The 13,822-nt window shown below is 35.1% G+C and overlaps 1 protein-coding gene across 2 annotated transcripts in view; it reads left to right on the top strand.

Moving 5' to 3' along the window:
• TRPC3 (transient receptor potential cation channel subfamily C member 3) overlaps window positions 1-8,607 on the top strand; it is a 54,449-nt gene extending 45,842 nt beyond the window's left edge. For both annotated transcript variants that reach the window (XM_008689485.2, XM_008689484.2), the window contains 2 exons: window positions 4,054-4,129; window positions 6,784-8,607. In XM_008689485.2, the coding sequence (XP_008687707.1) occupies window positions 4,054-4,129; window positions 6,784-6,926 (219 nt within the window). In that variant the 3' untranslated portion in view covers window positions 6,927-8,607. The remainder of the gene's footprint in view (window positions 1-4,053; window positions 4,130-6,783) is intronic.
• Window positions 8,608-13,822: the final 5,215 nt, after the last annotated feature.

The raw sequence follows: 13,822 nt of genomic DNA, 5'->3' as shown, positions 1-13,822 counted from the left end.
TGTACACGCATCCCCCTGCTAACTCATCGAGGTGCTAATCCTCTGCTATGTGGAGTGGGCAGAACAAGCCAAAGGGCAAGCCTCTTTCTCTTGGGTTAACTGTGGGTGCAACTTCCTCCTTGTTCGTCACTACTGCTCTAATGCTGACCAAGTTTTAACGTCCTTACTGTGGCAGGCACCCATGTGTTGCCTCTGTAACTGGGCTGGGGGGCAAGTTTAGAGGGTTTGAAAAGGCCATGTGGGCCACTCCCCCTTTACACAGCTCCTGAAGCAGAGATCTAGCTCTGATTTAAGGTTCACATCTAATTTTCACCTTTTCCATAGGGACAGCCCATCATCCCAGTCCCATTCATTGAATAGACAGCCCCTTTCCCACTGACGTGTATTACTGCCTTCCACCCAATTAGTGGAAATTTTATCTGTTTGCCAAATAATGGGAGTACAGGTTGACCCAGTGGCTGTTCCACTCTTTTTTTTTTTTTTTNGGTGTTCCCCCTTTTTTTTTTTTTTTTTTTTAGGTTTGCCCAGGTTGCTTTTTATTATACTGCACTTTGGTAATTTGCATTTTCTGGGAATCTTCTATTACATACAGATTTTGAAATCTATTCATAATATGCCTTTATTACCTTTTAATATTGTTTTAATTGAAAACAATAATGTATTCCCAAATTTAATCCAGATATAAATGATTTCTGTCTTTATTGTTTTGATGGTCTTGACCATTTTGTCTTTTTCAAAGAGAATGTCTTTCTTTTTTTTTTTTTAATAATTTTTTATTATGTTATGTTAGTCACCATACAGTATATCCTTAGGTTTCGATGTAGTGTTCGAACATTTGCAGCAACATGGACAGGACTGGAGGAGATTAGGCTGTTCCACCCTTAACTGAGTTTTTTTGTCCCTGACTTAATTGCCAGGAGCCGGTCAGCAAGTTTGCTGGAATTGATATTTAATTGGGAGCAGGATGCCAGGCCTTTGGTTTAGGCAACTCTAATCTTAATGAGTGATTGCCTTGGTTTTTCCCCCTCCCTTGGCTTCTGGGGAGTGGAGGTACTCCTCCCTTCCACCCAGAAAGAACGAATAACCTCTCCACCCCAAAAGCCCGTGATCCCTCCCATGGCTCAGTCCTTTTCCTTATGTGGAATGAGGAGGAAATTGGTGGTAATTACTGGTCTAATGATTCTCAGTAAGCCTTGAGGGGAGGTGGCTGGCCCCAACTGCTAGTGACAACTTGGTCTTAGACCATGGAGTACTTAGCATCCTTTCTCATCAGCTTTGGATTTGTCAACAATTTCAGGACAACCAGAAAAATCCCATTTGACATAAGGTTACATTTCACTGGTACTTTGTATAAAAGTTTTGAAATGTCTTAATATAGTCAGATTTATTCATGTTTTCCTTATAGTTTATCCTTTCCTTTAGCTTTTTCAAGAAGTATTTCCCTGTTTCTTTCAAAATTTTGTTTTCGCATTTAGATCCTTTGTCATTTGACTCTTGAAAAATCTGTTTTATACGGGATATGAGGTAGAGATCTAATTTTAATTTTCCCAAAAGGCTAGTTCTGGTCTCAGTACTATTTGTTGAATAGTCTTTCTTTCCCACTGATTTGTATTACTGCCTTTCAAGTTGCTTTTAACTGATATCCATTTCTTTGTATTTTCTTTCTGTAGGAATCACCTTTGCTGTCCCCTAAAGTTAGTTAGATCCCTGACATGTCCACCCATCATGGTGAATTGTTCCAATGACGTTTTATTAGAATAGGAGCTGTGTTCACTATTGCACCCCTAGCATTTAGTGCAGTACCTGGCACCGAGTTGGCTCTCAACAAATATTTGGTGAATGAATGAGCGCGTCCAGGCCAAGATCCACCCAGCTCTGAGTCTGCCCTGAAATCTAGATTCCACAGACTTCAATAGGTTTTCTATTTTATTGTGATTGGTAAAATGGGTTTTTCCATTCCAATAGCATAGTCTCTCTCTTGATCTGTTATTCTTTGAGGTTGACATTTTGAATATTCCTAGATTTCTCCCTTTTCTTGAGGTTGGCATCTAATGGGTCACTTAGCTTCATGAGTTCTACTCCCTTAAAATTAAGGCATATATTCTATTCCTACTATGTCTTCATTTTAGCTCAGGCCTTTTCCCCCCTTTCCTTTATTTTTTAAATGTGATCTTTGATATATGCCCAAGAATGTGAGTAACACATGATAAGTTACAATTCCATGCACGCCTATGGAAACCACCACTTGCCTAAGATTGGTGACATTATCTGTCCATTCCCTCTACTTAGGTGCTCCTCCCTGGCCCACCCCTTGCCTCCACCTAAGAGGTAATCACTAAGTTGAAGTTTGGGTTTCTCATTCTCTAGCTTTGGTTTTCTTTTCAAATATAGACTTATTACATATAAAAATATTCCTACAATGCCTTATGTGGATTTACTTATTGAACTTTGTAAGAATAGTTTCATACTTTGTGAAGTCGGCAAACTGAATTTTTCATTCAACATTTATGCTTCTAAGATTCATCCATCCTGTTGTGTGTGGCTATGGCTCACTAATTTCATTATTTAATTTCATTAGTGAACACAATGAGATTACATTGTGTAAAATACCATGGTTTCTCTATTCTCCTGTTGATATTTGTTTAGGCTGTTTCCAGATTTATATTTACTACTTGCTATAAACATTGTTGTTTATGTCTCTTGGTCCACATGTGTAAAGTTTTTCCAGGCTCTGTATCAAGGAGTGGACTTTCTGGGTGAAAGGATATGCCACTATTTGACTTTAAAAGATAATGCCAAATTGCTTTTCATTGTGGTCTGTTTATACTCATGCCAGTAAAGTGTAAAAGTCTCCATTGACTCATAGTCTTTCCAATATTTGGCATTATAAGATTTATTAATTTTTTCCCTTTTTAGATGTGAAATTGTGTCTGCTTTTAATTGTAATTTGTATTTCCCCGAGAAAAGAATTTGAGATTGTTTTATATGCCTACTGATTATTCATGATTCCATTTCTGTGCAATGCCTGTTTGTCTTTGGCCTTTTTTCTATTGGGTTATTTAAGTTTTTCTTCTTGAATTAAAGTTCTTCATGTATTTTAGATCCAAATTAAATTTTTTATCAGTTATAAGTATTGTCAGTATTTTCTTCCAGTTTGTGGCTTGTTTTTTTATTTTCTTTATAGTATCTCTATAAACAGAAATTTTAATGAAATTTTAATAGTAATAATGTTGAATTGATCAATCTTTTGTATTGTAATTGGAATTTTTTTATCTTGTTTAAAAAACATCCAGTTCTACACTGAATTTATACATACATTCGCCTATGCTTTCTTTTAAAGGATTTAAAAACTTTGTATTTCACATTTAAGATACATGTAGAATTAATTTTTGTGTGTATGGTATGAAGTAGGGCTCCAATTTTATTTTTTCCTTATGAATAAACAATTATCCTGTAAGAGCATTTATTTAGATTGAAATATAATTACAATATATATTGCTATGAAAAGAAAGCATACAATATAACAGAATATATGGTATTTTAAAAACATAAAATATATGTATAGTATTTAGTGTATATACAAAATTTAAAGAGATATACACCAAAATAACAACAATGATTATCTTTGAATAGTGGGACAATTGATGACCTTTGTTTATTTCTTCTTTTCTGTATTTTCCAACTTTTATCTGTTGAGCGTATATTTATATTTTTTTAACAGTGAGAAATAAGGTGGTGTTTATAGGTGATAACGTGGTGTCAGCACATCTTAAAGAGAAACCATGAATTAAAATCTTCTAGCTTATCTTCTTTTTCTAGCTTCTTCCATCCCTTGGGGATGAGGGAGAATGTTTGTAGATTATGCAGTATGTCTCAACAGAAGGTGAAAAATGCTTAAGTTCTGAAATCTGCGTGAATCTTCTATAAATAGTTAGATAAAAATTCTCTCTCCTGAACTGCGTTTACTTTACAGATATGTGACTCTTTGGAGAATAGGATCCAGGTTACGTATGTGTATCACTGATGATATAATTATTTCTTTTTGATCAACAGCAGATAATGAAAAGACTTATAAAGCGATACGTTCTGAAAGCACAAGTGGACAAAGAAAATGATGAAGTTAATGAAGGTAAGCATGTCCAACTTGAGAAACATCCTTTTGCAACTAACTTAATGATCTTGGAAAACTTGATATTGAAGGATACTTTAAAAATCCAATCTCAGGTAACAGTTCCAAGATTGATGGGAGAATCTTAGGTTACATTTCTAAAACTCGATCTTTCAAAAGAAAACGTTATTAAAAATGTCATTCAGAGACAGTTGATCTCTACTCAGAATGCCCTGATTCTTAGAATGTAAGACCTGCCATCATTCTGGGAGCATTTAAATTCCTATTACATAAAGTAGTCAGTAGTTTCAATTCGGTTGCAGTGAGTTCACATGAGTGTTATCATTTTTCCAATGTTAACATTTTCCAATAAAACAGTTGGCCAGTTGACTCAAATAGAACCTACATTCCTTCAGAAAAATTTTTACTTTGTTGTACAGAAAGAAATCTGTAACCCATTTTTCTCATCTGGTGTTTCTCTTTTGCCTTTCACTTTTCTCCTTGGCTCCTTATTTAAAGGTGCCTCTTTTTCCAGGCATATCCTAGCAGGGCATCTGTCTGTACTATAAAAATGTTTCACCAAAGGCTAGGCCAAAGAACAGGCCCAGAGTTGGAAAGAAATCAACCTGGGAAAAGTAAGTTACCTTAAAAATGGAAACTGTAGCTTCCAACAGCCATGAGATGCCACGAGATATCTATGCTATCTATCTATGGTGATAAGAGAAGAAAGGGCTCAACTAAATAAAACTGGTGATGGGCTTCAAAGCCATTATTTTTTATATGCAAGGAATCCTTTGAAAATCTGGGTCAGTCCCCTGGTACATGTATGTAGAAAAGAAGTCTCTGAGTGTGTGGTTGAGGACCAGCAGAAATCCAATCATGATGCCCTAGAAACTGTCTCAGGGAGACAGGAGGGAAAGGGGTTGTTGTTTAGAAAGCAAAAATCCTATCATTTGTACAGTAACCTCCCTGGTGGGTGGCAGTGGGGAGAAGAAAAGCAAAGTGATCTGGGGAATTGGATGGCTGACACCATCAGAAACAAAGGAGCACCTTCCACATCCTTGCACCAAAGAGGAAAATGAGTGAATGAGAATTTGGAGTTTTGAACAAAGTTCTAACTAAACTGTCATATTGTTTAACATCCTCATTGATAAATGACAAAATTGAAGTTTAAGATGTTGAGTAGTTTGTGTTTCCCATATTGGCAGACTACATATAACACTTAATGGATAGTCTCCCCATAACTCAAAAACAAGGAAGGAGGATATCGCACTAAGGAGGTGAAGGGGATCTGGTGGGTTTATAATCCAAATGTCATACTGAATGGTGTGAGAATCCATTTCTTTCACCGAAGACTGGCCTTGTGATTTCAGATTAGATCGTATTGCCAGATGGGAAAGGAAGAAGCTTTTTTTTTTTTTTTTTTTGCCTAAAAAAAGGAATCTGCAAATGTTTTATGTGTATTCTTGAGGAATAGTTAGAATTCCTTAAGATAAAAAGTTTCTGAACATAGAAATTATACTTTAAAGCATCACAAAGGTACAAGGGAATATCATGGAAGGTATGTATTACATGTGATTCTTTTACAGAAAGCTTGTTAAAACACCAATAATTTGAAGAATCATTTCTTAGATTCAGGATAAATTTCTGCCCCAAAGTTCACCTTTCAATGTCAATGGCTTATCTACATTACATTTAATATAATCCAGTTCTTAATTGCAAACTACATATGCTCAAAATACTGCCAAGCTGAATTATGGGAATGGTTGTGTTTTAATAGCCAAAAGTCTCCTATGGAGACTCCTATGTGTAAACACAATGCCAGTGGTATCACATTAAACTTAACTTCACCATTGCTTGTTACTTCTTTATACATAGGTTTTCTGTGTCCTACAAAATGTTCCTTGGCCCCAAGTTCATTACCATTGCCTTCCTTAATAGTCACCCCTACTTTTTTTCTTCCCTTCCCTTACTTCAAACCTGACTTAAAATTTACTTGTTCCATGTGAGTATTTGCCTCTTAAACAGATTGAATCACCTTTAGTAAAGTTTCATTTTGGTAAGAGTCTCTTCCATTCTGGCAAAGGGAGATGATCCATGCAGGTTTCAACCCTTATGTCTGAGGGAACCAAAGGGACACCCTGTAGACAAAATGGCAATACTCTGGCAGTAGATCAGTTAGCCAAAAAATCACCATTTGTTAAGAGGGGATTGAGCCACGGAACAATACTTTAGTTGACTTTTACTATTGAAAACATAGCTGGACTATTTTTACAGCTTTTTCAAAGGTCAGTATATTTTTAAAGACTAATAGTTCTTGGACGCCTGGGTGGCTCAGTCGGTTAAGCGTCCGTCTTTGGCTCAGGTCATGATCCCAGGGTCCGGGGAGCGAGTCCTGCATCGGACTCCTTACTTGGCAGGGAGCCTGCTTCTCTGTTTGTGTTCTCACTCTCTTTCTCTGACAGATAAATTTTTTTAAAATCTTTAAAAAAAAAGAAAAGGCTAATAGTTCTTAAATATACTGAAGGACAAAATTTGATGAAACTACCTTGGGCTTTATGAAGCAAATGTGTTCATATTATATGAATTTGTATGAAATTCACTCTTTGTTCTTTTCTAAATCCAAAGAGCAAATTACCAATGATATGTTTTTTTTTTAAATACAAATACTGTAGGTGAATTAAAAGAAATCAAGCAAGATATCTCCAGCCTTCGTTATGAACTTTTGGAGGACAAGAGCCAAGCAACTGAGGAATTAGCCGTTCTGATTCATAAACTTAGTGAGAAACTGAATCCTAGCATGCTGAGATGTGAATGATCCAGTAACCTGGAATAATGGCTTTGACTATAGCACAAATGTGGGCAATAATATTTCTAAGTATGAAATACTTGAAAAACTATGGTGTAAATTTTCTAGTATTAACTACCTTTATCATGTGAATCTTTAAAACTTAGGTCTTAATGATTTTACTGTTTTATCACATGAAAATGGTCTTCATTTTAATTGTCTACCTTGACATTATAAACAATGACATGCCATTGTATTTAAAGGCCCAGTATTATTACATTACTGACATTTTTGTCCACTTTAGAATAAACTCTATGTCTTTGCACTACCTGTTTGCCTCCAAAAGACTGTAAGCTCCTTGGGGACAGGAACCATGTCTTATTCATCTTTGTGTCTCCAGCATCTAGTACAGTGCCTGGTACATAGTAGGTGCTCAATAAATGTTGAAACCAACTGAACAGAACTGCCAACAAAATACAAATAAAAATAAAAAGGCCATCGCTATGTAGCATTTCTTCCCTTGTCCAAGTGCTAAAGAGATTTTTTTTTTAATAGAAACTAAAGAAATTTTATAACCAGCTATGACTTGGTAAGATTTTCTTAGAATTTTTGGCATCATTCATAATTCTAGAAACTTTGAGCCCTGAATGAAGAATTTAACAATGAAATGGATTAATAGAAGATAAATTACATTACATATTTAAGTTTCATAGAATTGTTCCAAACAACACATTAAAGATTTTTCTAAAGTATATACGGTTTGCTCTCTGTCTTAAATTTTCATTTGTTGTTTTTCAGTAATGTAAATTTATTCAGTGGGGTGGTGAGTTTTTTTTAAGCTAGGGGCTATGCAGGGTTGCTATTTTGTGATAACCTTCTGATTTCTGCCTCTGCTGCTTTAATGCTAAATAAGATATCATCAACTGACTTCTGTCTTGCCCATTAGCTTCATTCTGAGTTTTAGAGGGTATGTGTATGGGAAGAACCAAGAAAGAGCAATGGCTGTCTACCTGGAAACACATATTCAAGCATCACCAGGTATGTTTCATTTCCCTTCCAGGCATCTCTTGCTATCATTAGTGATTGACATCCTTTATCAAAGCGTTTCAATTACACTTTTTACACAAAATCGATGGTGATGAACCTGTAATTGATTTATTTATTTTATAACTGAGCTGAATACTGGTGATATCCACACAACCTCATGACTTTAATAAGAAAGGGGATACAGGCCAGTAATATCCCTCATCTCTTCACAGACCATAAAGCACTCAAAGTATTTTTTTTTAACCAGTTGAGTTTTAATCTCTTACAGAATTGTGCTTATCGTCTGGATTCTCCCCACTCTGTTTTTTTCAGGTCTTACAGGAATACGATTTATGATCATAGCCCAAGGATAGTTTTATAGGTTCTAAAAACCAATTAAATACATGATACTTTAAAAATCATTAATATCACACAGGAAGGCTTTCTCGGCATGAAAACAAAAATGAACATTAAATGGTATTACATAAAGTTCTTTAAATATAATTTCTTAATTTCTACTTTTCGGGAGTTAAAACGGTTAAGGTAAGAAAAGAACTTTATACAGTTTTGCTACCTTTGTAGAGTATTTCATTAACTTTTGTGCTATGCTTATGGTATTTTGTCTGAAACATTTTTCAAACTTTATGTATTTTGTGTTATACCTCAGAACTGAATAAAATATTGATTTTTTCATTGTTATATGTTACTGTAGTTTATAATAAAACAGTAAAGGCATGGAGTTTCCATAATAGACAATACTTTTGGTCTTCTAGTATTGTCTAGGATTCCAAGAATAAAAGTTTTTGCCTACAGCTATGGAAGAGCATATTTAGTAATATTCCTGTATGGGACTGGAAACATGTTGAATGAAAAAGTGTCAGATTCATCTGAGGACATCCAGCCTAGGGTCCTTGGAGTCTTGAATGAAGATAAAGTTCATGGCATATATACACTGTGAGAAAATACATCCTCTCTCTCTCTCTCTCTCTCTTTTTTTTTTTTTTTTAGTCTATGCCTCCCACAACTGTGGAGTTCTCAACATAAGTTGTTTTTCCTTTATTTACTATACTTACGTAAAACTGGTATATTTCTGTTATTTCATTTTTTCCCTTCTTCATAGTTTCTAGGTGGTAGCCAAGAAGGAAGATGTGATGCCAAGATGTGGTGGATACTATTGATGCTATTGATGTCCTGCCCAGATGCTTTTTAATGGGCCAGTGCAGGCATCTCCCAAATTCTGTGGGCGTTGGTTCCTTAGCAATTCCCAACTATCCCCTTTCCCAGGGAATTGTCCTCCATTGAAAGGAAGGAGACTTACCCCGGATGTTATGTCTCCTCTTCCCCATGCCAATGACCAACTGACTGGGGTGGAAACAAAACGGCTGGGCCGTTGTTTCAAGGTAGGGCCAACTTCTTGGTGTAATTCATGCTCTAGAGCTCCAGGGGGGATTAGGCTCAGCCAAACTCCAGTTGAGACCAAATCTGTATTTAGCTTTTTTCTCTGTTTTACCCTGTTTCCCTTCCTCCCTTTCTGCTGAGAACATTCCTTCAATAAATCACCACATCCAAATCTTGTTAGGCTTTGTCTTACGCTCATCCTAAGACCTGGGTATTACTGTGGCAATATAGGGACAAGGTAAGGATTACTCTAGGCAATTGCTGTCAAAATTAATACTTCTTTGAGTTTAATGATACAGCTCGAGGGTCAGCCAGTCCTTGCCCCACTCACCATTTTAATAGGTTCATTGGGCTTAAAAGCAATGCTCAAAGAAGTCGGTGGGGCAACTCGAGGAAGGGAACATTTTAGCAGGACCAAAAACTATTTGTTTAGTGAAAGACACTTAGGTATTTATGATTAATTAGAAAATTATCAAAGTCCTATATCTCTTTCTCAACTTCCCTGATGTTCTTAGTTTTTTACTCGGTTACAGATAAAGGAAAGGAGGCAACTCTCAAATTGCTTCATAGGCTTACTGTCTAAAAATTTTGACACTTTGTGTTTCTGTATTAAATTTACTGGAGACCCTTGACTTAATGAACTTCACAATATGTTGAGAAGCTTAGATTCATAGACTCAAAATAAAAAAGGGAACTAAGCAAAATAGTATCCAATGTCTTCAGAGTTCTGTGCACTATAAAAACTTAAAAATGACATTTATTTTGTGATTATTAAAAGAAAATTTAGTACAACTTAGGATAACTTTTACCCAATCATATCCAATATATTTCATTTACCCACTCATGTCCAATATATTTCAATTTCAAATGTGTTAAGCCAAATGAAAGAAGCTTTTGTAAATGCAAAGGTATAGTGTCTTATGAATGATATCTAATGAGAACTGAAGCCATTTTGATGTTAATTGCATGCCCTGGGACAAATATGGTTTCATACATTGTTCAGTCAAACAGGGTTATGCTACAAGCAGGTTCTCAGTCGTTGGGTGTCACAGAGCTGTTTCAGGGGATTGATATCATGATCCAAGGTGGTAATGATCTCTCTCCCCATGTTTTTTTTTTTTTAATCAATCTAAAAGGGTTATTTATTAATTTTTTTAAAATAAGAGTTTGAGAGTTTCCAAATTGGTACCACATATTAGTGGAGACCAGTGTATATATTCATAAGTCAGTCATTCATCCAGTAAGCCACCTCTAGCTGTGTGATGGTTTTAACTTTAATGAAATTTTAATTGCTTTTATTCTTAGTCATAAGTTATTTAATTTATACTCAATGATTGTTTTAAGACCACAACATAAGGTTTATAAATTACTGAAGTGTATGATACTTCTGTAAATTTGTCTCAAGGCAATATTTATCACATCTGAAATATAATCATCTTCTGTTTTTGGTTTTGGATTTTTTTAATGTAGCCCACCAAGACGTCTCTAGTACCTTAAAATATGTTTGGAAAGAGAAATTATAGTGGCAATTTTGTCTAACTTGGCTTTTCATTTTTGTGAATAAAAGCCCTGCTAATTATATAAGAAGTATTTAAAATTAGTACTTTGAAAGCTTTGCCATTTAGAAACAAAACACAGTACTTAAAAAAAATTACTTGCCTTTTCTAGATGCAAAGTGAAAGAACTTCAAGTATCATATTACGCAAGCTCTTTTTGTCTATTTTTGATGCTATATCACAGCCTCACTTCAATGTTTTAAAAGAAATTTGATCTTCAAAATAAATTCTTTTTTCTTTTACACAGTTAGCTTAAAGTAAAATAAACAGTGGGCATCACTTGTTAAATGGAAAATAAGTGTTGCCAGTGTATGTTTTTATTACAAATATTGTAAAGATTGCCTGAAGATGAATTTTATAATGCTTTCTTAAATAATATAGCAACCTAAAATAAAATGCCTTTTTTAAAAAGTTACATTTCTACACAAACATTTTCCTTCTGTACAAAATTAAGTACAAAATTGCACAACAAAAAAAATGAAATAATTATTTAAATTCTAAGGGCTTTGAAAGAGTATATACTACTATGAAAGTGGTTTGTGGATCTAAAAGAGAAGACATTGGGCTAATGGTTTCTAAGATTTTGCCTAGCCCTGGAATACTTACCGAATTTCCCAGAGTAATTTTTAAAAAGATAATTCCTTCCCACTTCATCAGGCTTTCAATATTCTGATTTGTTTGTTATAATGCAAAAACAGCAATAATATCAGTGTCATTTTCCTCAAGTTGTTACATGCAATCTCGGGACTTGAGAAGAGAAACAAGAGAATAGTGGAAAGATTTGGTACCTACTGTTTTGGATAACCCTTTATCAGAACCTTGCAATCAGAGGGACAGAAGAATGCCCATTTTGGGAACTACGTGGCGTTAAACACAGGAGTCTTAGAATCTCTTACTGTTTAATTTTATTTTATAACAATTTTATTTTTAAATTGCAAAATTTTATTAAAAATGCAAAAATCTGTGTGCCTGGGTGGCTCAGTCACTTAAGGGTCTGCCTTTGGCCCAGGTAATGATCCCAGGGTCCTGGGATTGAGTCCCGCATCAGGCTCTTTGTTCAGCAGGGAGTCCCCTTCTCCCTGTCCCTCTGCCTGCCACTCCCCCTACTTGTCTCTCTCTCTCTCTATGATCTCTCTCTCTCAAATAAATAAAAGCTTAAGAAAATGCAAAAATCTTATGGAAAACACAAAACAAGATTATAATGCTTTATAACCAACTAAAAATCTTTGGATCTATTTCATAAGAAGTCCTTTCCTACAATTGTAATTGTAGTATATACACTATTTTATATTCTATTTTTAGTATCCTGAACACTTTCCACATTGCTATATAGCCTTCATCGCTTTCACTTTGAGTGGCTATGCAGTAGTCCACAAAGTGGATGCACCATTCCCTTTATGTTGGGTAGTTGGTCCTTTTTTTAAATGGTTCTTCAATTATGACTTCTTACCTTGCTTCGTTTTTGTAGATTAAATATTCAAAATTGGGGTTATGGCTTAAAAATAAAATCACATATTTATAGGTTCGGATACATATTGCTACATTGCTTTTGAAAGGGTTTTATTACCAGTGTAAAGCATCACAGTTGATGAGCACATGCTCTGCAACATACAGTGTTATCACTTAAATCTTTTTCTAATCTGAAAGGCAAAATAAAAAAGATATCTTCCTTTAATATTATTGATTAGAAATGAAGGTAATAGATTTCTATAAATTTGTTCAGTAGCCACTTTGTGAAATGTCTGTTTATATTTTTACCTGTTTACTTATTGGAATCATAATATTTCCATTTTTATTAATTTGTATGAACTGTTTATAAAGATACTAAGTTTATACATACCCCAAATTTTTGTTTATATGTAAAAATTTTTGTCACATATTGAAATGTTTCATCCTTACTTTTAATATGCTTTTTTTCTTTGTGGTTTTTTGTATTCCTCTTAAGATCAGACAAGTTCCCTTCTGTTATGGGTTGAATTGTGTCCCACTTAAATTCATAGGTTGAAGTCCTAATCCCCAGTACCTCAGAACACAACTATATTTGGAGATAGGACCTCTAAAGAGGTAATTAAGTTAGAATGAGGTCATTAGGGTGGGCCTTAATCTAATTTGACTGGTTTCCTTATCAGAAGAGATTAGGACATGGACTGCAAAGAGGGAAGACCTCGTGAAAACTCAAGCAAGAGATTGCCATCTACAAGTCAAGGTGAGATGCCTCAGAAGATTGGTTTGGTTTCCTGCTGACACTTTGATCTTGTACTCCTAGCCTGTGAGACCTGTGAGAAAATAAATTTCTGTTGTTCAAAATTATCCAGTTTGAGGTACTTTGTTATGGGGGCCCTAGCTAACTAATATACCTTCCATTTCCCTAAGTTCTACTAAATTCTATACAACTCTATGTACTCCTGTCTCCTCTATGGCTTTATTTTTCAGTTTACTTCTGAAATTTATCTGTATTTTTGTCAAGTCTAAATCGATGTGTATTTTCCCCAAAATTTCTACACTGTTAACCCATCTTCAGGCACTGCTGTCTATTTTAATATGGAGTTATTTTAGCCTCAGAAAAAGAATTGCCTGGGACATTCTGGTACCTAGTCAAAACCTTCTCAGATCCCTTGCAGGAAATAATTTTTCCACGTAAGAAGCACCTCTTCTCGGGGTTTCAGTTCTTGTTTCACAATCACTTGTGAACTCTCCCCTAGTAGACCAAAGAAATCAGGAAAGTGGCTGTATCTTATTCATCCATTATATAGTATTTCTGTAGGCAGAGCATTGCGTGCATTAAGGAAGGACTGATGAAAGAATCAGGGAATGTCAGCTCTCAGACCTTGGGTCACTATAGGCCAGTGGTAGTCTGCAGATCCCTGAGGCCTTTTCAGGGGGTCCGTGATTTTGAAACTATCTTCATTACACTAAGATGTTATCTGCCTTTTCCACTGTGTTGAC

This window comes from Ursus maritimus, unplaced genomic scaffold, assembly GCF_017311325.1.
Source record: "Ursus maritimus isolate PB19 unplaced genomic scaffold, ASM1731132v1 scaffold_11, whole genome shotgun sequence".
Classification (NCBI taxonomy): domain Eukaryota; kingdom Metazoa; phylum Chordata; class Mammalia; order Carnivora; family Ursidae; genus Ursus; species Ursus maritimus.
The sequence above is the reverse complement of the archived record's forward strand: the minus strand, read 5'-3'. Positions and strand labels throughout refer to the sequence as shown.